At 49.5% G+C, this 23,343-nt stretch overlaps 1 protein-coding gene across 2 annotated transcripts in view; it reads right to left on the bottom strand.

Annotated features, from left to right (window-relative positions):
• Positions 1 to 23,343, bottom strand: part of Lrch (Leucine-rich-repeats and calponin homology domain protein) — a 51,874-nt gene that overhangs the window by 20,519 nt on the left and 8,012 nt on the right. For both annotated transcript variants that reach the window (XM_025300544.1, XM_019844228.2), the window contains exon 2: positions 26 to 170. In XM_025300544.1, the coding sequence (XP_025156329.1) occupies positions 26 to 170 (145 nt within the window). The remainder of the gene's footprint in view (positions 1 to 25; positions 171 to 23,343) is intronic.

The raw sequence follows: 23,343 nt of genomic DNA on the forward strand, positions 1-23,343 counted from the left end.
CTAACGTAGATACGCATGTACTAACCTAAGATCGAGGTAGTTGAGAGATTGGAGCATTACGACGGTTTCCGGGATTATTCTTATGGCATTATGATAGAGGTGCAGCTTCTCGAGGAACGGAAACTCGGTGACTTCCTCCGGTAACTCACTGAAGCGATTCTTCGAAAGGTCTGCAACAGAAAATAGAGATGCTCACTTTTACGACGTGCTAAAGGCCAAAGTTGCACGACGACGACGGTGATTCCCGTTTATTAAGAAGGAGAGGAGCAAAGAATAGCTCCGGGTGATGTCGCGTTCCGCTGGAAACTAGAAGGTCGTCACAAACGCGCACACACTTGTCAGGCACAAGGAAGGGAGGCAAAGAAAGAGGCCGAAACAGGCCATGCGTTGCTAAAAGGTAATTCGCAATTAAGACCCGCCGTCGTCGCTCGACATCAAAGTTCTGCATTCTCGTTAGAACAGTCGGCCGCGCTCAAAAGTGTCGTAGAAAAAAGTGCGGCCCTCTCCGCTGCGATTGGGGCCGATAAAACTCGTTAAAGGAGCGGCGCTATCGAACTGTCTTAATAAGGTACCGATATGTCTCCCATGGCAACAGCTGTGCTGCCCCGGTTAGGGTGGTCTTAGGGTGCCGCTGGGGGGTTGTTATGAATGGGGCGCGACTGCCACGTGCGCGCACAGACTTAGAACGCAGGAAAAGGACAAGGGTAGTTCAGCTGCTCCCGGCTTCTAAGCATCTTCCTGATCAATAACAGTCGGCATCGCGAGCGAGGAGAGAGAGAGAGAGAGAGAGAGAGAGAGAGAGAGAGAAAGAGAGGGAGAAAGAAAGAGAAAGAGAGGGAGAAAGAAAGAGAAAGAGAGTCTCGCGAGCACGCCCGGGAAAAAAATAGCACAGGGTCCGCCGGTCGACGATTACGGAACAGTTGTTGCACTCTCCTTGCGAATAAAACGTCGGCAAATTTGTCAAATCGAGCGTAAAGTTGAGTGTGATGCAATTACGTGCATCGGCGATGATGTCGCCACGTTCTGCTTGAGTTTTGCGGATTTTGCAACTACGAGATGTATTTTTCCTCGGCAAACACTCGATGCACGCATTAAGATTTCGATAATAGCTTATGAGATGCAATCTCCTCTTCTTACATTAATTTTCTTCTGGATACGTTCCCTACTACCTGCGATGAAAAGTACAGCCACTGAGACGTTCCACATGTGTACATTTAAAATTTAAATAGTTCCGGGGTGTAAGACGATAAAGAGTTCTCAAAGTTTCGATAAGCCCGCCTCGATCTTATTAAATGCGGGACACGGAGATGAAGCGATCGTGACGATACAACAGATGTCTTGTGAAAGATGTCTAATATAATCCCTCTTATTCCTCCCACGCATCGTCGAATCACCGAGAGGGACGGCGTGGAAGCAGATTAATTCACGGAAATTTTCCAAACGAACCCCAATCCGTGCTGGGGAGAAAATTAGATTCCGACGAATCCATGAATGCTGATCGACGGAAATTGACAAGCGTTGCGTCAACAGGATACGCGATTTCCTCGAGAGCAATCGAGAATAAGGTCCACTCGACCGAGGTTCGTTATTTCGCGTTCTCTTCAGGACTGTTCGACGATATTAAGCCAATTAAATGGCTGACAAAGTCGGTTTGAGAGAAAAGGAAAGAAAAATTCATCTTCTTCTTCTTCTTCTTCTTCTTCTATCTCGGTGCATTATGTAAGTGGTTTTGTATAAGTTTAATACAGCGATATTTGATCTCGAGTTCTAGTTGTTCTACACGAGATAGTTGAATCGGAGCAACACAAGTCGCGCCTGTAGTCCATCGTGGCGTAAGGCACAATTCGTCTTCATTTGTCGGAGATCGTGGCAATTTGCGCGGCTATAACCCGAGGGCGTGCCTTGACGAGCGTAACTTCGTTAATCGATCTCGTTTCCTACATTCTTCGTGAACCAAATGCATTGAAACAGGAACGAGCCGACGAGGGTGGAAGTCTAGGTGCGGATAGGGTGGGTATCTCCGCAGCGTCGAGATACTTCGCCACCGATAAACGCAGGTCAATATTTTAACCTTCGGTCATACCATCAGAGTCCATGTGCACTCGGCTTGAGTCTTGCTGCTTCTTTTATGTGCGCGCAATTCTAATTACTTGCAAAATCAAATATCGTGAGACTTTACTCTCTCTCTCTCTCTCTCTCTCTCGGCGATCCTTGGAGATCCTCCAGGGATCAAGGGGAAAATTTGGCTTTCTTAAATAATATAAAAATCGTCTATAATTTAATTTAATTGACACCACGATGAATCGAATTAAGGGTTAATGAAGAGCCTCGGCACGTTCGAAAGGCTGAGTAGAGAAACCCCGATCGTTTCGACTCGTTATTATCAGACATCAGCAATCATGATAAACGGCGATCATGTAAAAGTAAACGACATGCTTTCACTGACGAAGAAGCAGGTTTCCGAGAAACTCCAAGTATCGATATCCTGTTTCGATGCACGCAAGTTCAGCATCGTGGAATCGTCGGTCGATCGAGTGGTCGCGGCGCCAGGACGTTGATTCGTCCGACCAAGACGGGGTTGGAACCCCTCAGCGACCCCTCGACGGTGACTCCCACGCGATATTGCACTCGGCGGGCGCTGAGAGTTCCTCTTTGTGCAAAGTGACAAAATTCTGTGGCGGAGTGTCGCGTATGCAGACTGGCATATTGCGGTGCTCCATTATGATAGTCGTGATACGTCGCGATATATCGCGCGTTATAATTCACGGGTTCAAAGACCTGCACCCCCGATAGGGAACGGCTCCCTCTCCCTCTCCCCCGTTTGATCGACCCCTTGGCGAGAGAGAAGAAAATTGCAACGGTGAAAGCACGAGAGCCAAGTGAAGTCAAGTCGAATCAAAGCGTCGCACCGTGACTCTCGTCTTTGAATGGGCGGCTCATTGGAGCGCAGGAGATCGACGGAAAAGTGCGCGTTTCCCCGTCGTCGACGAGCACCACTCGTGCACCACGATGCGGACCGAAGCGATCCATTTCACCCATCTTCGATGTGTTTCCATCGTATTTTATTTTACCGTAATCTTAGAGCAGCAAACGTCCGCCTAGCTAATCGCACGTAAGCCGCGCGTTCTACGAAAAATAAAAAAAAAAAAAAACAATTGCACACGCGATCTTTCCCGTTAGTTTATCAAAAATGTACAAAGAATCACATAACGATTCGTGCTCTCCACTTCTCAATCGTCCCCTCTTCGAGATCTTCGGAGGATTCATCGAACTGTTCGTCGGACATCCGCGTTGCCGCTTGATAATATGGAGATAACGTGCGGCATGCGGCGGCATGAGCGATGATTTAACGGGCGCATAATCGAAATACAGTTGTACTTCGTAATACAAAGCCGACCGACCTGATCAACAAGGGGGCGGCGCAGTCGTCGCTCTCTCGAATCGCCGCGCCCCGCCTTTAGCTCCTCGCCACGATTTTCGACACGTCGAGAGATCTTATCTGCCCGCCGTCGTATATCGATCGGCCAGACGAGCTTGCGAGCTATTCACGCCGGCTCCGAATCCACACGCGAGCGGCAGCGGCCGATAAAAATCGGCGGAAGCGTGCGTACGACGATTGCAAATACATCTGCGCTTCCGCTTCTCTAACGGGCTTGGAGCCCGCGGCCGCACGGAGAGATCAGCGGTAAGACCGGCCGTGCCCTTCGTGCCGTTGCCTCTGCCTCTGTGCACGACGTTTCAGACGCAGACGAGGTCGACGCACCGGCAACATTTCAAGGACCAAGGTCGAGGTCCTGCCGCCGAGGATCGATACGCACGATTCGCGTGACGCGCACACACTGACATTGTTTGCTGATAAAGGGCGTGGCAGTTTGGGCAAACAGAGAGTTCTACCATCTACCCAGCCTGGGATTCAGTCTATCTAGATCGGCGAACGGTCAGATCTGCTCGCGACACCGCTGAGCGGTGCATCCTTCTCTCTGCGCAGTGTTTTTCTCGCGCTTGGCTTCCAAGTATCGCGCAGAGCTCCAAAGTTTCCACGGATCAGAATCAGAGTTTTGCCGAGAACATATCACTCGAAATCGCATATCTGCAGCTGTAAGAATGTTTATCCAGCGAGAGGGAAGGAGGGGAAGAGGAAAGGCGCGACGTCTAGAACACACACACACACACACACAATAGGCATCTCCAAACTTTGCGATGATAGGAGCCACGATCTGCGGCTGACAGGGTGAAAGACAGAGCAATTTAAAACGCGAGATACCGCGTTGGGAGAGGGCTCGACTGCGAATCGCTCTCGAAGACGAAATAAAAGTTCTCTCGTGCTTGACGTGACAGCGTGAATAGCAAGTCACGGGCAGCCAGCCGCTCGCGCGCGACTTGCCTTATCCGGTGAACTCGTCGGAAAAGCGGACGACGCGTTGATAGTAGAGAATGAAGTCGTGCGGAGCGGAAAAGATCCGTCTCGCGGTTTTCATGCCGTTGAGCCTCCACGTGCTGAGACACGTCGAGGTCAATGGTCCGAAAGAGATATACATTTTCTGGCTAGACGAGACAACGGCGGCGGCGGCGACGGCGACGGGCGCTTTGGAACACCCCGTCTGCCGACGACGCGATGCCCACCGCGTTTCTTTCTCTCGTTCAGGTTCCCAACTAAACGACGACAACGACGACGACGACGACGACGACGACGACGACGACGACGACGACGACGACGATGACGACTCTCTCTCATACAATCTAACAGGTAGCTTTGAAGGCCGAGCTGGTCATTTCCTCGAGAGCCTTATGCGGCAGGCATTGTTGCAACGCGGTGCAACAAACGAGAAGACATTTATGGGTGCGCGTGATCCTGGGGGACCATTTATCAGAGTTAATATCCCGTGGGGGTAAGGAGGAAACTTTCATCTCGATAATGCATCCGCCGGGTGGCGTCGTGCAGGCGAACGACGCGACGGGAAGAGAAACGAGAATCAGTGAAAGTAACAATACGAATTCGTTAGGCCTCGCCAATTTATCGGCTATCGGCGTCGCGAGTATTCGCGTCTAATCTCCCGAAAGTGTCGCGTCGAAATTGCGGCTGATTGCTTTTATGAGCGGACCAACAGTCTGCGCTACCCACAAAGTCGCGGGACGATAAAATGTTGCCTCGAATATCACTTTTCGCAATCTTTGAGCAATTTGGATCTAATCTAAGTCGAATTGAAGTCTAATCTCGCGGGGTCGTCGCGAGGAAATTACGGATGATTACTTATTAAGGGAGTCATCAAATCGCGCCACCTGCAAACTCACACCGCGACTAAAACGCCACTTCGCAAATTGTTCTCCGCAATCTTCGCATAAAAAAGAAACAGACGCGTTTTAACCGGAGTTTATCCTCGCGGGAAATTTATGACGATCGCAGGCTTCAAGCGTAATTCTCTGCTTGAGCCGACGCTCTCCTCCTCGCTCTTTCCAGCCGAATGAGCGGTGCTGCATTAATAAAGTCGCTCGAGCTCATCCGCGGTGTGCCCGATCTACACGTGGAACGTAGAATTCAATTATAGATATGAATCCAGGTGATTAGGACGGACACGTGATGTAGGGCGCCTATATTTCCCTAGGGCGAGATAGGCCGCCTCAATTCACTCACGACGCGCCATTGAACGGATAGAGAGGTTTGTTTAGGCTTAGAGCCGATTCACAACGCCGGCGGCCCTAGCACCTGAGGATTTGATGTCACGCTCGCGAGGGCCGGTGGACAACTATTGAATTCCCGCATAAAAGGGAACACGAGCATGTCCGGCTCAACGGCCAAATTGAAAGTAATCATTCCGTTTGAACAAACCGCCGCGAAAGGGCGGCTGCCAATTTGCCCGTGCGAGTGAGATTCGTTCGGAGAGCTCGTTTGTGATTTTCCACGTTTAATGTTCGAATTATCTGTTTACCTATTATCCTCTCCGTCGTCTTTCGGATAAATGACTCCGCGAGAAGATGACTCGACTCTCTAAGTTGATAAAAGAGCTCGTCAACAATCCGACGAGCTCTTGCGATCTCCTGATGTTTCCTGCGAGAAGCAGACGCCCAGTTCTCGGAATCTCTATGTCTCTCTCATTTGAGAGAGAAGCGAAAATGGGAGAATTTTCTGCGCGAAATTTTACGTCCGCAGTCAAGTCCGCACTTCCGTCCGAGGCTGCGAACTCTCGTTCGCGACGATGATAACGCACGGTTACGTACGCGATGATATCGCACGAATGCACACGACGCGTCCGTCAAAGCGGCGCCTCAACGCCGTCGTGCAAATCCCGATGCACGAAGGATGGGGATCACTGTGTTTTCTGGGCGTGTCCCGCACGATTTATCGGATGTTCGTGCCGAGCAGAAAAGCCACGTCTCTCCGTGACACGTGGTCGTTTGACCGTGAGCCGCAAGTGAGGTCGATTTCTCGTTAATTGGATCGCGTCACGCACGAGGATTTCTCTCTCATCCGACGTAGGGAGATTCGAGACTCGCGGGCGCACATTGGAAAATACGGTAACGTAACAGCCGGAATCGGCCGCGCGTCGATAACGCGCTCGATGACGCCGCGAGCGATCTCATATCGGACAATAGCAGCGCACGGGAACGACGGTTAGCACGCGCCGGCGACGATGTTTTGTCCCGGAACGCTTATGAGAAAAATAAGAAATCGCCGAGAGGGATTTTTGCGGCTTTATCCGCGGCACCGCGGAGACGCGCAGTCTTGGAAGCGGAAGGAATCCTCGTCGTCTCCGCGTTTCGCCGTTCTTTTATTTTACTCGATGCCTTCGGGATTTCTCTCTCTCTCTCTCTCTCTCTCTCTCTCTCTCTCTTGGCAGCGACACGCGGCGAACCCATTGTTTTCGGAAGCATTCTTTCCACCCCCACTTCTCCATCCATTGTCGCTCGGACGAGCGTCGTTTACGATGCAACGCAATGACATAACATAAAATCGATCCTCGCTGCTCGCGATCGGGTTGTGTTACGCCAACGATAAGTATATCCGGCGCCGTAAGAACGCTGCCGCATTTATCGCTTGCAGCTGCGCTTCGCGCAAGCAAGAGGAACGTATCCTCTTCCTGCGTCGAGCTTAGTTCGGTAATCTGGCTAAGTATCACTTATATGTCTGAAAGATATTTCTCGTTGGATATCGCTCTTTCCATCTGCACATTTCCCGGAACGAGTATAATTAACGGAAAGAACGATAATAACGGTCACGTCGAACGTCAAGCGTTTGCAAAGTATTTGCTGCTTATCGCAAACAATCCACTTGTGTCGATTATTATTTACTCATTTATCAACATCTTGAAGGATGTTACAATTTTAGGGTAAAAAGAAAAGGGAGTGGAGAAAAGGCGGAAAGAAAAAAAAACGACCATGGCCCTTCCAGCGCCTCTCTCGTGATTGCTGCGACGATTTCACGAGAGTGGCGAAATGCCACGAGGAGAAGCGAATTCGGCCGTTGTAGAGCGCGCTGTTGAGGAGGAAACGACGCTGAATGATCCCCTGCATGCGCGAGATGTAAGAGCGGCAGGCTGTAAGAGGGCTCGCCTAAGGGCTGCCTCGAAACCGTGGAAACAGAGAGAGAGTCGCGCGATCGATAACGCCCCCATGGCAAATATTGCCCATGGGGGTTGCCGGTGTCAAGTAGGCGAGAGGTGCTCGATGGAGCTTCCGTGCGCGCATGTTGCTCACTCCGACGAGCTTCGACGCACGCGCCGCACAAAGTGAAATATTCACGGGCTTATCCGCGTGAAATTTGACCGAGTTACATCTTCTCACGGCACAGTCTCTCGCGGCCAACACAGCTTGATGTCTTTCCGGTATTCCGGAGCGCAAAGTGCATCACGGAGGACGCGCCCGTTTACGTCCACGACGGCGAAAGCCGGTTGCTGCGCGGGACGCGCCCAAAAAGAGATATAACGAGATTGGGTGACGCTTGTAGGAAGAGCTAGGCAGGCTTTCTACGCGACTTCCGTCCAAAGGAAATCTTCGGAGGAAGATAATATATAATAATTCTTTAGGGGAGAAAACTGAGGGTTATCATAGGTTTCCAATCTGATTCTGGACGATGCTATCAATAATTTAATAATTAATTAACTAATTAAATGATTAAATTAAATTTTATTTTATCGACACTGACTGTTGTATAAATATCTTTTATTAAAATATTTCACTTTTCTTCTCATGGCTTTATCATGGCAGAACTGCGCTTTATCATTGATAAGAATTGGAATATTTTTGGTCGTGATGGTTTTAAAGGTACATCCTCTCCTTCTTGTAACTCCAATCAGACGCCTGAGACTTTGTACTTGGAATTTAGCAAAAATAAGACCCAAGTGCGACAAGTTGAGTACGAAAACGTGTAACATCGTTCGGCTGGCACGTGTCATGCGCGGGACATCGAGCGAACGACTGGGGGTTTTCTCGCAACGAGATAATGCGATAACTATAATAGAAGCGAGCGCAGCATGTAGGAATTTACACTATTAATAGGCACTGTTTCATCCTCTCGCGATCGTACACGCGTTTACATTCACGACGATATTATCTACTTTCCTGAGAAAGGCGTCTGTTCGCCTTTACCTGTCCCGTCTCAAACAATCCATCCTAATACCGTGATGCATTCTTTCGACGCGATATACCATTCCGAAATCCCTCGGGTAGCCTTCTCAGGTAGCGTTCTCCCGGTCTCTCGACCGGAGAGACATCACAAACGCACGAAGAAAACCCTCAGTCAACCTGCAACGCATTCATTCCTTACGAGCACGTCATCACGACGTAACGTGGACATTGTTAACTTCGTTGCGTTGCAAAAAGCTCGCGAGCAGACTGGCAGAGACCGACGAGGAATCAATAATAAGTCCCTCTTTCTCTTGATTCGCTAGCAACTCCGTTCTCTCAAGTCGAGAATTCGCGATTCGCGACGCGCCACCGAGCGCGTACCTGAGGCGAGGAAGAGTGCATGCGTGCGGTTCTCACGTAATTGACTTTCGCCGTCGTCGCCGTCGTGGCGACACATGACGCCACGGCGGAGGCGAGGAGACTAGAAGAAATGCGACGACATCGCGGGGAGATGCACCGGTGAGAAGGAAGGTCGGGGGGGCCAAGGAGAGAGGGAATTGTGCAGGAAGAAAAGAAGTTCACGGCGCGCCCGTCCGGCGACTGGCGGCCCCGACGCTTCTTCTTCTTCTTCTTCTTCATCGTCGTCGTCGTCGTGTACTGTCCTTGAACCGTCGCTATTGCCGTGTCATTGGCGGGGTGTCATTCGCGTCAAAGACGAAGAGGAAAGAGAGAGAGAGAGAGAGAGAGAGAGAGAGGGGGGGGGGGGGGAGAGAGAGAGAGAGAGAGAAAGAGAAGAAAGAGAGCCGTGAGGGAGCAAAGAGGGCTTTTGTGAGGGACCGCCGCAACTTCCGGTGACGCGCGGACGCAAGTGCGGACGAGCCTCGCATACTCGATCGGTCGCTGCGCGGAATACGAGAGCTCTCGTCGTCGTCGTCGTCGTCTAGGCGAAACTCACGGTCGATTCTGTCAGGTGAAAATATTTCTCTCGATAGCGACAAGTGATAATCAATAACGCCGCGGGATAAATTTCTGACGGCTCTTTGCAACGATGCATGGAAAAATTACCTCTTCGACGTGCCCTCCCTCGACATTATCACCCCGACACTTTTATCAAAGTTTCCACGACGCGCAAGCCACACTGTGTAAAGAATTATGCTGTAAAATTGCCCGATACTTTCATCAAAGTCGTCGCCGTATCTTCCTCGGTGCATACCGATACACGGGAAAACTCGACTTAGAATTTATGAGACAGTCCGCCATGTTGGAACTAAAGTCGCGAGTCGTGGGACGCTCCTCGTGAGGCGTAAATTATATGAAAACGGTGAAATGAAGCAAGATACGCCGCGATATCGCACACTGCAGTCCGCACCATCGGAATTAACGTCACCGATCAGAAGGATATTCGCGCGCGTCCGCCCCTCGTGGAATTAAATCCGCCGGCGCTGGGAGTTGCAACACCGTTTGGAAATCCCGAATACATGTTCTTCGACCGGACGGTGTTTGGATCCCGTCTAAGCCGGCCGTCAGAGATAATTTCCAGGGCAGCGAGACACCCGCCATCTGCTACGCGACAATTCGGCCGAGTATGAATTACGCGCGTGGAAATTACTCACGAGGGACATATATGCGCGGAATGATGGCGACCCAAGGTGCATGATGCGAATTTGCGGAGGAGAGAGAAGAAATACAACACCTGTTTTCGATTTCGCATCGGAACATGCGCGATCGACGGAGAGACATCCCTCAAATGCGCAAATACGCGTTTTTTTCTTCTTTTTAAGCGGATTCGTTTTCCGCTCCGATGCTTGACTCGGCCTAATTTCGGCTTCGACATTGTCGATCGAGATAATCAACAGCAGACATATTTTTCGTAGACGACGTGGGGGATTTAGGAGAAAAACAAAAACTGTCTGTCTAATGAAGTTTTCGTTAGGCTGAGATCAATAAGAAATTAACCGAGAAATCCATACGCGAGAGAATTGTCAATGGCTTCTGGAACATGCTGTAGGGGGAAGAGGGGAGGCGAGTTTCCTAACATGTTTTCACGGTCCGGTTTGTACGTGGACGAGACGGCCGGTGCGTGTCGAACAGTGCGTCGTATTGTGCGTGCAGTGGTCTCGGGCCACGCGAGATTATAGGTGTACGTTCGCATTTGGTAGACGCGCCTGTCTGTGTGCGCGTGGATGAGAATGTACAGCAGGGGAACAAAGGAGACGCTTTTTCCGCCGGCGGGTACGTTTCAATTTTGCGTCGGCGCCGATGTACAGGGAGTTCCAGACTCGCCCCGAATTTTAACACGAATTCAGAGGCGAGATATGCTTTATCTTTCTCGGGGAGGCACGAATCAAGATAATGTCCATTAAACACCGATCCATAGATATCTCTTTAAGTTTACTTCACATTAGTCGAACGTATCATCGGCGGTGCATTATTGACGACAGCCGACGCGTTAATAGCGGATTCTTTCAGAATCAATTCTTCAAAGACTAAGAATCGAGGACTGTTTGCGAATAAAAGTCTCGGGGAGAATGCGAGTTATTAAAATATTAATTTGACGCTGCGCCGCTCTTTTCAGTGGCATTTTAATTCGATGCATAATTACGGAGGAGATATGCCTAGAGTTGAAAATTAAAGTTCCTGCGGGCAACGACTTCCCTCGAAATTCCCGTCGGAGGTTAGTTCTACGTGCTAAATAATCCATCTTTAAAATGAAAAAGTAATTGAAAAATTAAATGTGCGTTTGCACGTTGTTTTATGAAAGATATATACGTTGGCCTCATGACATTTTCTCGGTTAATTACATCGGGTCGGTTACTTTCGCGTGGTTTTATTCTTGCACCTATTGTCCTCGAAGCCGGCGTTCCTAGTGGTGTTTATTTTTCATTAGCCGCATTCACGTTTTAATTACTGCGACCTTCCCCGTGGTGTCCTTGCTGCTTCTCCGCGCGGTAGCTGGACCGATTGCCGAAGTAATGAGCGTCGAGCTCGGTGTTTTCGTCGTACATCGCCACTCTTGACCCGCAAGAAAGCGCTCGAGTTGAAAAACACGGACTTGTTTCTGGACAGAAAAGCTCAGGAAAAGATGTCCGCGGGTATTAGTATCCGCCAAGCGGAAACGCGGCCAAGAATAAACGCGAGGATCTCATTACGGCGTCGACCGCGGTCGATGCGAAAACCGCTAGATATATAATCGTGGAAGAGGGTCTTGCATATACGATGACTAAAAAGAGTACTTGCACAACCCGCGTCCTTCCGGAGATAAACTTGGGCGAAAAAGCAGAGGGAAGGAAGAAAGAATACGCCGCTGCAACGTTCTTCTTGATTCGTGTAACAAGATAATTGTCGCATAATAATAATAATTCCCCCGAATGAGAACGAAACGGAGACATTTCGCAAAATGTCTTCTCTGTCGCACGGAGAGAGAAAAACTGCCGAATAAAATAATTTTCTGGTGAAATATGAACGATTGAGAAATCCGCTTCAAGTTCACCAAGATTCGGTCTAAATTCATATCAAAATTTCTGTGCAACTTAAAGAGGATCTTGATACGTTCAGTCGGATCTTTCCCACGTCGTTCATGTTTCACCAGAAAATTGGTCCATTCAACCAAATACCTTTCTTCGTGCGTGTAACTTCCTTTGAAAGAAAAAGAGGGAAGAAAAAAGACGCGTGCGAGAAGCTGTTTTTAGTCACTGCCGGTCTTAGATACCAGATCGAGATTCGAGCGCGAAGGACTAAAAGGCGCCTCTGTTTCTCTCAATTCGCGCGCGCAGTGTCGACTTGAGATGATCGCCGCGAGAGAGGCGAATTCATCTGGATCCTCGGCGGCGGATCCGTTTCCACGACTATTATTCACACGCGGTTGCCCGCTTCCCAATTTGCAAGCGTGAGTCGGAGCAAGAGTCGCATGGCGCTTTCGCAGATTGAGTTAGCCTTAATCACGAGCCGGCCTACAAATTATACCGGCGATCGAGCGGTTAGTGGAAGAAGGAAATGCTTATCGAGCATGCGAGACGCGTAGTAGCGGCGGCTAAGCGCCTTGTCCGAGACGCGTAAATTACGGCGATTTATTATAATCGCCGAGCGACGTTCCGGCCAAGTTTATTACGGCGAAGTCAGTTACTGATACAATTAATAAACCTGCGGATGAGGCTAATGGTTGAAACTCGTCGTAATGATAAAATAGCCTCGCAATACTCGTTCTGTATTTTATTATCGTTATTATTTCACAAGAACGATTCGATGAAATCGGAAAGCCATCGGTCGTCCTCCCATAAGCATAGCAGCGCATACCGTTGAGTAACGTGAATCGTGAAATCTCCAAAATTCTCTACAAAAAGATATCGCGAAATGTCGAGCGGTGAATGCAGCTCGTCGTAAATAATACGAAAAATCGCTCCCACTTGAATTTCAAGCTGCAAGCGCGCAAGTACTCACACCGACGCCCACTGATGTTACTCGATGTTTTCAAACTGAGGAGACGCTTCTTCGACTCCAAATTCAATTGCAGCCCGAAAGAGTGTCTGAATAGAACGTGTCACGATTAGTCGCGCATCGCCTCATATGTTTTCTATACATATGCATGAGCCATCTCCGCTCACGGCTGTCTCGACTTTTACTCGCTCGCTCACGATGCATTATTTCGTTCGCTTAATGCCTCACGCTCGGTGTACGCTAAAGGTGCAGCTTGCAGATGGAGACTATGCATTTTCGCGAATGTCGGAAGGGAAAAAAGCATGCGGGAACACAGATAACGCTGTCCCACTCTCTGCCTTTGTATTCGTGCGTTTTCACGCGTGGCACGCATCAGCGGCTGTTCAAGCAAGAACTCACGCGGTACGGAAAAGTGCAAATGCACACGCGAAAAAATATGTTTGCGGCTCGACGACGAGCGGGGCTTTGATCTCTCGAACGTTGACGTTCGACGGGTTAGATGATTTCAGCGTGCAGCAGTAAATCGCATTGCGCGGCAAATCGCATTCGCACGAAACAAAGGACTAATGGATTCATTGAGCGCCATAACCGAGACTCAATGGTTGCTGGACATTTTCCATTTCCCGCTGTTTCATATTTCCCTTCGAATTTCTCTCCTTTTCTCATTATTACGGCGAAAACGATTTCGTGAGCTCTCACTTGACAGGCCACCGAGTCGATCGAGTCGGAGTGATCTCTTCATCGATCGTTCTTGTCGAATTAATAATCCGGCCGTGACTCCGCGAGAAACGTGCATCGCATGAAATTTTCATTCGCGCCCCGCCTCGCATAGAAAGGCAGCAGCGGCGAAGTTTCGAAAGTTTAAGAATGTCCACGCGAGAAATCGCAACAAACGCGGCCTGGATGCGCAACAAACGCGCGATCAAGTTCGCGCACAAGTGAGGAATATGGGGCGGCTCGCGAGGACGGCATGCGTAGCCGTGAAATGAAATTCTTCGCGTTAACGCCGAATGATATCGCAGTTAACCGTGTCATCTTCATTAAAGCGGCTCAGCCCAAACCGGGTCTCGTCATGGGCGTCGAACCAATTTCTTCAGCTCTGAATCACTTTCGACTTTCGAGAAACTCGCGTGGAAGATTTCGAGAAACTCTGTCTGAAGTCCCGATTGCGTACACGTATCATCTTATGACGCTGAAGAATTATGAATCCGCGAATGTAGTCGAAATGTAGAGCGCGAATTTGAACAGAGGAAGGACCAAGCTAATCGTCGCACGACATCACGCGGGAGGTCAAAGGGTTAACGTACGCGATCGCGACACGTAGAGAAAGACAAATAGGAAAAGTGACTTCATCGTGCGAGCAGCAGGAAGCTGAAGATGAGCGCGTACCTCTTAGCCGATATTTTCCCTGACACTTTCTGCATTTAGAATAAAACGGATGTACGTGTTTACATGTAGGTGTATCTGTATAGCTGCAATATGTGTGTGTGTGTGTGTGTGTGTGAGCTTTGAAGAGAGGCTGAAAGAAGAAGACCGTAGGCAAGCGCGGTGCAACCAAAACGAACAGACACGATGACTGAAGCCGAGCATGCTCCGAAAAGAGGAGAAAACAAAAGAAGAACAGACGTGACGCACCGTTCGCGGCTGTTGGATAAATCTTGAGACAATGACGTCAGGCTCGGGCCTCCAAGAATTTCTATGAACGCATAGAGACGTGCCCAGGGCACGAAAGGGCGTACAATAAAGGTGCAGCACCGTATCATCGTTGCGTCGAAGCGACACATGTTGCGCATCAGTTTGACAGCAAAGCTTTAAAGAAAGTTTGTCATATCGCGACTCTATTCTCTCTATTCGAATTTTTCAAAAGCGGCAAAACCTCGCTAAGGATAACATGAATTAATTCAAGAGCAGAATCTGTGGAAAGAAGAAGAACCTGTGTCGGAGGAAAAAATCAGTATAAAGCCGGTATAGCCTGTGTATATGTGTGTGTGTGTGTGTGTGTGTGTGTAGAAAGAAAAATTTTGATGCGAGCAGAACACTAGAGAAGCGATCATTCACGATTTAAAACACTCAACAATGGCAGTGATGAATCGATCTTTATGGCGGTCGTAAATACCAAACATGGCTAGTCAATCACTGGCTTATATGGTACGCTAAATGCGTGCGTGCGTGCGTGCGTGTGTGCATGCGGGCATATATGTGCGTACGAACGTAATGACGGCCGTTGACGTTCGCACTTGCGCCGCGGCGCGAATTTATCTGTGTAGATAGCACGGCCGAAGAGCCGACTTTGAAGTCGATGGATTGATATACGGGTCATAGTGTAACGAGCGACGCGAGGAATCACGTACAAGGGATAATTGTTCAGCATGTTCGTTAAACCAAAGGTTCTGATATAGTATTCAAGGCCGAGCGTAAAAATTAAAAAATAGGAAAATGACAAGAAAGAAAGGAACAAAGAGGGCCAAACTAGAGAAAATTAAGTTTTAAGATACAATAGTGACTTTAAAATAATATATGACCAATTTCAAGATATATTTCAAAATACTTTGTCCTTTTATATTCTGACGATTAACTTAAAAGTACCGCTCTGTATAAAGTACTGTCGGTATTGGTGAGTACCACCTTAAAATTTAATCATTAAATTGTTATAAAATTTATTTTTCTATTCCTTGTGTTTATAATATGCCAGAGCTATTTGATTACACAACAATTCCACAAGGTCTTAGATAAATTAATTCAAGATACAAATGGTTAAAGTAATATTTTAAAACGGAGCGGTTTTTAGTTTCTTGTAAAATTCATTATTAATTAACAAAGTTATATTTTCATGTTTCCTTCTTTTATTTTAAGCCTCTCGATTTCAGGGGACACAAATAATTTTGATCCGAGCACTTCAATACAAATCTTACACGATCGTACCTTTCATAATAGAGAATTGATTAAATATGAGTTGAACGATTAATAGAGACATGCCTGACATACGATTGAGACGTGGAAAATCAATCATAGTAGAAGGCAGTCGCCGTTATTTACGATGGCCCGAGCGAAAGGTTTCCCTTCACGGTGGATACACGGTGACATTTAAAATGCGGTTAGACGCTCGACAGGACACACCAGTCTGCCCTGGTTTCTTTCTGCGTGTTTTTCCGTGTTTCTACGACATTTTCAAGCCCCGAAGAAGCTTTCACGATAAATGACGCGAGCAACTCTTCACATGTTGCTATAATAGTCGAGTCGTATAACACGACGCACGCGCGCTGCATTGCATTATATTTCCTCAAACATCACACGCAGTCTACCGTAAATGAAGCTTCGATGTTTCTCGAGCACGTTCCTTCAGATATAAACATAAAATACGCGTCGTTAGCATTTTTCAAGCGAATTTCACGAACGCTCTGATACGTTCGATCTTTCACCAAGTGTGATCCAGATCGTCGACTTAATTAAAATGTCGCAATCTATATTTGCAATCGCAATAATATATGCTCGCGTTTCGTAAGCGGCCAAGTATATCGAGTGATGATTGCAGCGACACAAGTGGAAATTACAGTCGCTGTAAATATCGCGGCGAGAAAAAGGCGAAAAAAGAGGAACGAGCCGTGATTTGCGCGCGGCTTCCTCCCGAGCCATCGATAACACGCGGCCGATGGGTGCTTCGTGTTCGAACAGCAACGGGCGAGGAAGCTGCTGCAACTCCTTCACAAAGGCCGCTGGTACTTATAGACCGTGAATACTCCTTTTAGACCGGCGGACTCTTTCAACGAAGCTTCCGCAGCCGCTCAGACGAGCGAAGCGTCCTGCTGCCGATCAGCCGGCTAGTAAATTTACGGTTGCTCACACGACGTATCCGCGCAGTAGTTGCGAAGGTGAAAATTGATCGCGGGACTGAGACGGCCGATGATCGGGAGCGACGCGATCACGAATTGTCGCGACGACGAGAGATTCGCGTCAATTCGCGAAATATATCTCGCTCCCGCGAACAGGAGTCGTCGCTCCCGCGCGAAACGTCGAGCGAAGTTTGCCACGCTTGGATAACTTTAATTAACCCGCGGGGCTCTTTAATTCCAGAGCGAGACGAAGGATCTGTGAAACTTTGGCCAACTCGAACTAATATTTACGAGAATATCTCTCGGTGGGATTGCACGAGGACGAGAGAGAGAGAGAGAGAGAGAGAGAGTGTGTGTGTGACAGAAAGGCGACAAAGGAGGGAGAAATGTGTCTCTTTGTCATGGGGAAATTGCGGTTCCCTCTCGCGCGACTTTACAGACGGGGTATCGCCGAGTATACTCGAATAATTACTGCATTTTTCGTCGGATATTAAGCGACACTCGGGCTGAGTAAAGCTCACAGCGAGTAACCGAGCGGAGGCGATATTAGTGCGGCCCTGCGCGATAGAGTTAATTATAACTCGGCAACGAAACCACCATGTTGCCTTGCGCATGCGATATACACCGGGAACGCTGGCGTGTGTGATACAGTGACACACCGAAGTACACGCTAATGACGGATAAATCGCCGTACGAGTCGCAGGACGGAGCAAGAAAAAGTCAACCTTGTCGCGACGCGTTAATTTATAAAACGAACGAGGAGCCGGCACGAGCTCGTGACGAGCGTCGACGTTGCGTCGAACGACCGTCGAAGAGCGAAAAACGCGAACGAGGCTTCCCGGGGCCCTCGCGGAGTCGCGAAGGAAACGTGGAAATTCGAGAGGAAGCCAAGCGACCCGCCGCTCGAAATTTCGCCGGATATTTTTACGGTACCTTCGGAGGCGCGTTACATCGCGACCCCGCCGCTCGCTTTTCCGCTAGAATCGCGCGCGTTACACCCATCGCCTGCGCGTTAATTGGAGCCTGCCTCCGTGCTTAGGCGCGAAGGTGTTGAATTAATAACCCCTCATCGCCACGAGAGTGGCTCGCGTGCTTGTCCGCGCGTGCGGCACTAATTCGCTAAGACGATACCAAACGTGCTCGCGCGCATTCGGCGGGCGGACGCGCGTCTCTGCGAGTCACGAGAGGATCCGTGAGAGGTAACCGCGACCGATTTGTATTATCTACATCCGAGGCGTACGGTAAAATACACAATACATTATTCCTAGTTAATTAGCCGCGAGTCATTATCGTCACGGTGCGCGATGGCACGTCACGCTCGCGTAAAACCGCGCGCCGGTGTATCCGAAGGCCGCTTTCGATCTCTATCTACTTTTTTTACCCGTGTTCTTTCGTTCATTCGCGGCGTACGGTCGTGGATCTCGACACTGAAATCGAATCCAATGCGTTTTACATAATGTATGCGTTGTGCAATGCGACGTTGATAATCTCCGGTTTGGTTCGCCCGAAAGAATAAATTCCTTCTCGCACTCGCACACGTTAGAATCGCGATTGGCGGTGCCAATTAGAGTCCGCCGTATCCCGCGAGTCTCTCCACTTTTACCCAAACACGTGGCATTGATTGCGAGCGGTACAGCTCGTGTTCACCGTTCCCTCTTCGCTCTCTACAACTCCCTCGAATCCCCCCTCCCCCACCCCGAATCACCAGTGTACCCAAACAACGAGTGAGAACTCTTCAATTTTCTTATCGCAATCTCGCCGCAAGAGAGTTCAAGACTCGCGCGTTCAATGGACTCCGCTGAAACGAAAGGGGGCGAGACGCATACTGCCAATAGGCAGTCCGGAGGAAATGCGCGATTTCTCTCAGTCGCCGCGGTGCATTATACGCACAGAGGCGAAAGGACGACAATAAACGAGTGGCGCGCTCCGGAGGTACGTCGTCGTATCGGATGCATTCATCGTGCCTGGCCGGTGGCGCACGTGCGACACGAGGCACAGGCTCTTTCAGATGTGCACCGAGAGAGCCGAGCCGTCGTCCCTCTCTCGTTACGAACGCGACGCGAGATCGAGGACGCCGCATTTGGCACGAGACCTCCGTTCGTTCGCGTCCGTGCCGCGTCTTCATTCATACTCGACGTCGGACGCGAACAAATTAGGGATAAGGGCCGAGGGGAAGAAAAGGTCGCACTCGTCGCTCCGGCACGCTCACTGGCAGCTGGAGACGCAAAGAAATTAATTATGAGGCGCGAAGACGTCGCGCCCCCGTCGAAACGGCTCCCGTCTCGAGCTTAAAACGCTTCGCAAACGCTTTCAAAAGTCTGTCATATGTTCGAGACCGAGCTGTATCCGATGACTATCGGAAGAGCACAGGGGAAGGTAAGGACAGATAAGATAAAAAAGGAAGATAGCCGAGTTGACCGACAAGACTGAGAGCAGCAACAAGCGGATGTCGGTTTTCGTTGGGAAATTTCAAGGAACGGTGACGTTGAATGCGGCGCGCGCGATATTTCGTGCGGTGCTCCGAGAAAGTTATTCACCGGCTATTTATACACGTATCCGGGCAATTAATACAGTGCGCCGTACAACTCTGGGGATTAATTGTGCCTCGATACTTCTCGCTCTGTGCACGGGCTATTTTTCACTCGTAATTCGCCTGCCGCTGATTTACTTTGCATTATGAGACACACGCGGAGGATTAAGCACCAAAGCGGATTGCTTCCTTCTCTTTGTTTCTCCTTAAGAAGTCGATATTACTCATGATTAATTAAATAACTCTTTTACGGTGCGATGCGCAAGAGCGAAAGCATGAAAGAAGAAGATCTCCTCCCCTACGGTGAATTTTTACACGAGAGTATTATATAAAGTATTTATATATTGAGTAAGCCTAATCTCTCTCTCGCTCGGCGACGTTGTACCGAAAAATCGATAACTCTATTTTATCCGGCGTGCGAGGGATAAATAAAGCGAGGCGACACGTTCTAAAAATAGCGAAAAGGAGGCAAAAGCCCGATAGAGCGCGAAGCATTAGACAGCACTAGACAGCAGCAGCAACAACAACAAAAAGTTACTTATTCACGACCAAGAGTTCACCTCGCGTCGTTGTTTGCTCTCCTGTCGGAGGGGTCGCGCGCCGGCCGATCGATACACGCATCTGGCGGGCGTTCGCGTACGACGAAATGGGTAACGCGATTTATATTCGCAAACGTGCCAACGGAAGGAGATACCGTTAGCGACACTCGATGCGCGTTTGCGTCACTTGTCGATAACAATCGCGAATTAATTGACGCGTACACGTCCCGGCTCCGCCGCGCCGCCGAATCGTCCCCGCACGAATCGGGCGAACAAGCAGAACCGCTGAGAGCGCGCGCTGTCCGACGCGACACGCGAGAGAGTCCATTTAGTTTCCGGAGGATCTTCATTCCTACGCGCATTGCAACATCCGTTTGTTCTCGGGATCCAGGGCGATTAGACGAATACGAAGCGCGTGGGAGACGAAGGTCGCGTGCCACCGACGCTCGCTTTTAACAGCGAAACAAACTGATCGTGAGGGCCACTCTCGCGCGTCGATCGATCCCGTTGCTCTAAAAATACTCGCCGAATGCGCCGAACCGCCACGAGATTTCGTCAAAACGCGATCGTCCCTCGAGCACGCCACGTCATCCTCCGAGCTGTTCTCGGGGTTGATTGATGGTACCTTAACGAGGCGCTTTATACCTTAACATCGCGCATACACGAACCTCCGTCCCGACGGACCGGCCTTGTCCTCCCGAACGGACCGAGCCGCCGTGCCGACAATCGCGAGATTTATCAACGACCGACGACAGCCTAATCGCTGCTGATCGTTCGCACTGCTATACGCCGCGTTTATTCGTCGCGGCGAGAACGATCGGCCGCGAATGCGAGCCGCCGCCGCTAATGTACACCGCTGCGACCGTGTCGTAATCATGCCGCGTTAGTGTGTCGTAAAGTTCATCCGGCCGGCACACTCCGACATACCTCGCGAGGTGTACGCGTCCCACTCCGACGCGCCTCGCTCCAGTTTACTCTGACGCGTATCGCCTCCGTTTACTCTGAGGGTGACGGCGACCGAACGAACGAACGAACGAGTGAGTGAGCGAGCGAGCGAACTCGACTCTCCGAGCCTGGTAAAAACGAAATTCACGAGAGCAACGGCGGCGCCGTGGCGCGGACCCCGCGATACAACGACGCGTTACGGAGTATCGACCTGTCGCTGGCACCCCTGTCTCTGCAGCTGCGACGATGCCTCTATCTTTAGCGCTTGGTCGTGCAAGAGGAATCGCCTCTCTCTCTCTCTCTCTCTCTGTCTCTCTGCCCCACACCCACGACCCTCCCGCATCCCCGCGCCCGGCACGGGCCCGCGGGCATCGTCACTTCATCCCCGGCGCCCGCTACCGGCACCCTGGCACCAATCAACCAGGCGGGTGTGACGTCCCGATACATGACTGGAAATAGTTCGAAAAGCCTTCGACCCCTAGTGCCTCTTCGCTAGTTCCTCCTCCTTCTCCTCCTCTTCTTTCTCCAGCGCTATCTCCCAGTGCGCCGCGATTTTTGCGAGCTACCCGCCGGACCGGCAACGGCAGAGCCTCTCTCTCTCTCTCTCTCTCTCTCTCTCTCTCTCTCTCTCTCTCTCTCTCTCTCTCTCTCTCTCTCTCTCTCTCTCTCTCTCGTCTTAGATTATTGATTACTGACGGGAATTCGCGGTAGGAATTGGCAAGGGCGCAAATCTCTCTCCCTTTTCCCCCCTTTCATGCGTCGAGAACATGCTCTCCCTCGAGATTCGTAAATGCGGCTTATATCTCTTCCCTCCCGACTCGCCAGACCCTTCTTGCATCGTGGAGCGAACGTGAGTGGGGTATTTTTATGGTCGACGTCATTCAAGGCGAAGTTCATTAATTTGTTTCGTTTTGTCGAAGCCGATTATTATCGCGCGGCCAACCGCGAAACATGCCGCGTTTCTTTTGTTATCGCATTTGGCAACGTCGGTTAAACGTTCAAGCGAGATAATATCGACGAATAAGTTTGTACCTTGCCTATCAATGCAATGCGCACAACATGCATTATATATATTATTATATATATAATGCAACATGCAAACATATGCAACATATATGCAAACATGCGATTATATATATTATTTGTTAATGGAGAGTGGTTTCTCGCGCTTCTTCCCTCTGCTCCCCTCGACCGATCCCGAAATCGTGTCGATCCAGCCGAAAGTGTAATCCATTTGATGGTCGCTTTTGTAAAATATTCGACTCGAGTTTGCGCCAATATTCGTCATGTTAATCTCGTAAATTCGGCGCAGCGCGTTATTGTGCGCTTAAATATCTCATAGTTAATTAATCGCTATGGGAGACAATAGATGTGACATGTTTCGAATACATTTTATCCGCGATGCCTGCCGATTGAAATTCTTCAATATGCTCGAGTACCATGCGCGAGGAGAAATAGTCCTAAAATGATTCAGGAAGGAAATGCTTTCGACACGGTCGGCCGATCTTACGTTGCGCGACAGCTGTTACAGAGTCAGCAGGGTAAAAGGAAAGAGCGAGAGCGAGCGAGCGAGAGAGAGAGAGAGAGAGAGAGAGAGAGAGAGAGAGAGAGAAGAAAGCAAATAAAAACGGAGCGGATGGAAAGTGAAGCACGATCGTGTGTTGGGAGACGTGTTCGCTGAGACTTTTTCGAACCCTACCGCGGTTATCCTACGCTTATAAATGTAATATTACGCCGAACCCTATTTTGTAGATTAAACTAGATCGAGTGTTTTCCTGTAAGACGATACCACGAGGCAGAAATTGTCGTAGCATAGAGCTCCGCACGGTTTGCTGAAAAAGTTACTACCGTTATACTCGTTGAGTTCCACAGTCGTGCCATGGATTTTTCAAAGGCGAAGCCTATCATTTCGCATATCGGAAAAGAGCCCCGTCGAACTGACGTAAGCGCAGTCTCCGAATAATTTCGCAAATTTTCTCACGTGACACACTCGGACCCGAATTCAGAATTAAATCTGAGTTTCTGGTTGAGTCATATAACGTATGCGTTTTCGTATATGCCTACAACTCAATTGAGAAACTCACATCTAATTCTAGGCTAAAAGACCCGGTATCTCATATATAAGATAAATTTCAACCAACGACTATCGGTACGATGTTATCGTCGAAAAGTTCACGACAGTCGTCGTTGAAGAGCAATTGCAAAGAGTGCGGAAGGACCTCCGGCTGGGACTCGCCGAGAAGCAGCAAGGGCAGGAAGCGGAGCAGAAGTGCTCGATCGGTTTCTGGAAAAGGTAGTTAAACTAGCGGGAGGACGAGGATCAGCAAAGTCTCGTAACTCTCAACTTCGAGGCCGAACACCGCGGCTGGCCGCTGGGCAATGCACGCAACGACCATTGTTCAATAGTTCGTAGTCGTGGCATGATAAACGTCCGATACATTCATGCTCGACGAATTAAACGGCCAAGATGCCAGATAGCGTGGCCGGTCAGCGAAGTCGCAAA

Source organism: Harpegnathos saltator, unplaced genomic scaffold (genome assembly GCF_003227715.2).
Source record: "Harpegnathos saltator strain DR-91 unplaced genomic scaffold, Hsal_v8.6 scaffold374, whole genome shotgun sequence".
NCBI lineage: Eukaryota > Metazoa > Arthropoda > Insecta > Hymenoptera > Formicidae > Harpegnathos > Harpegnathos saltator.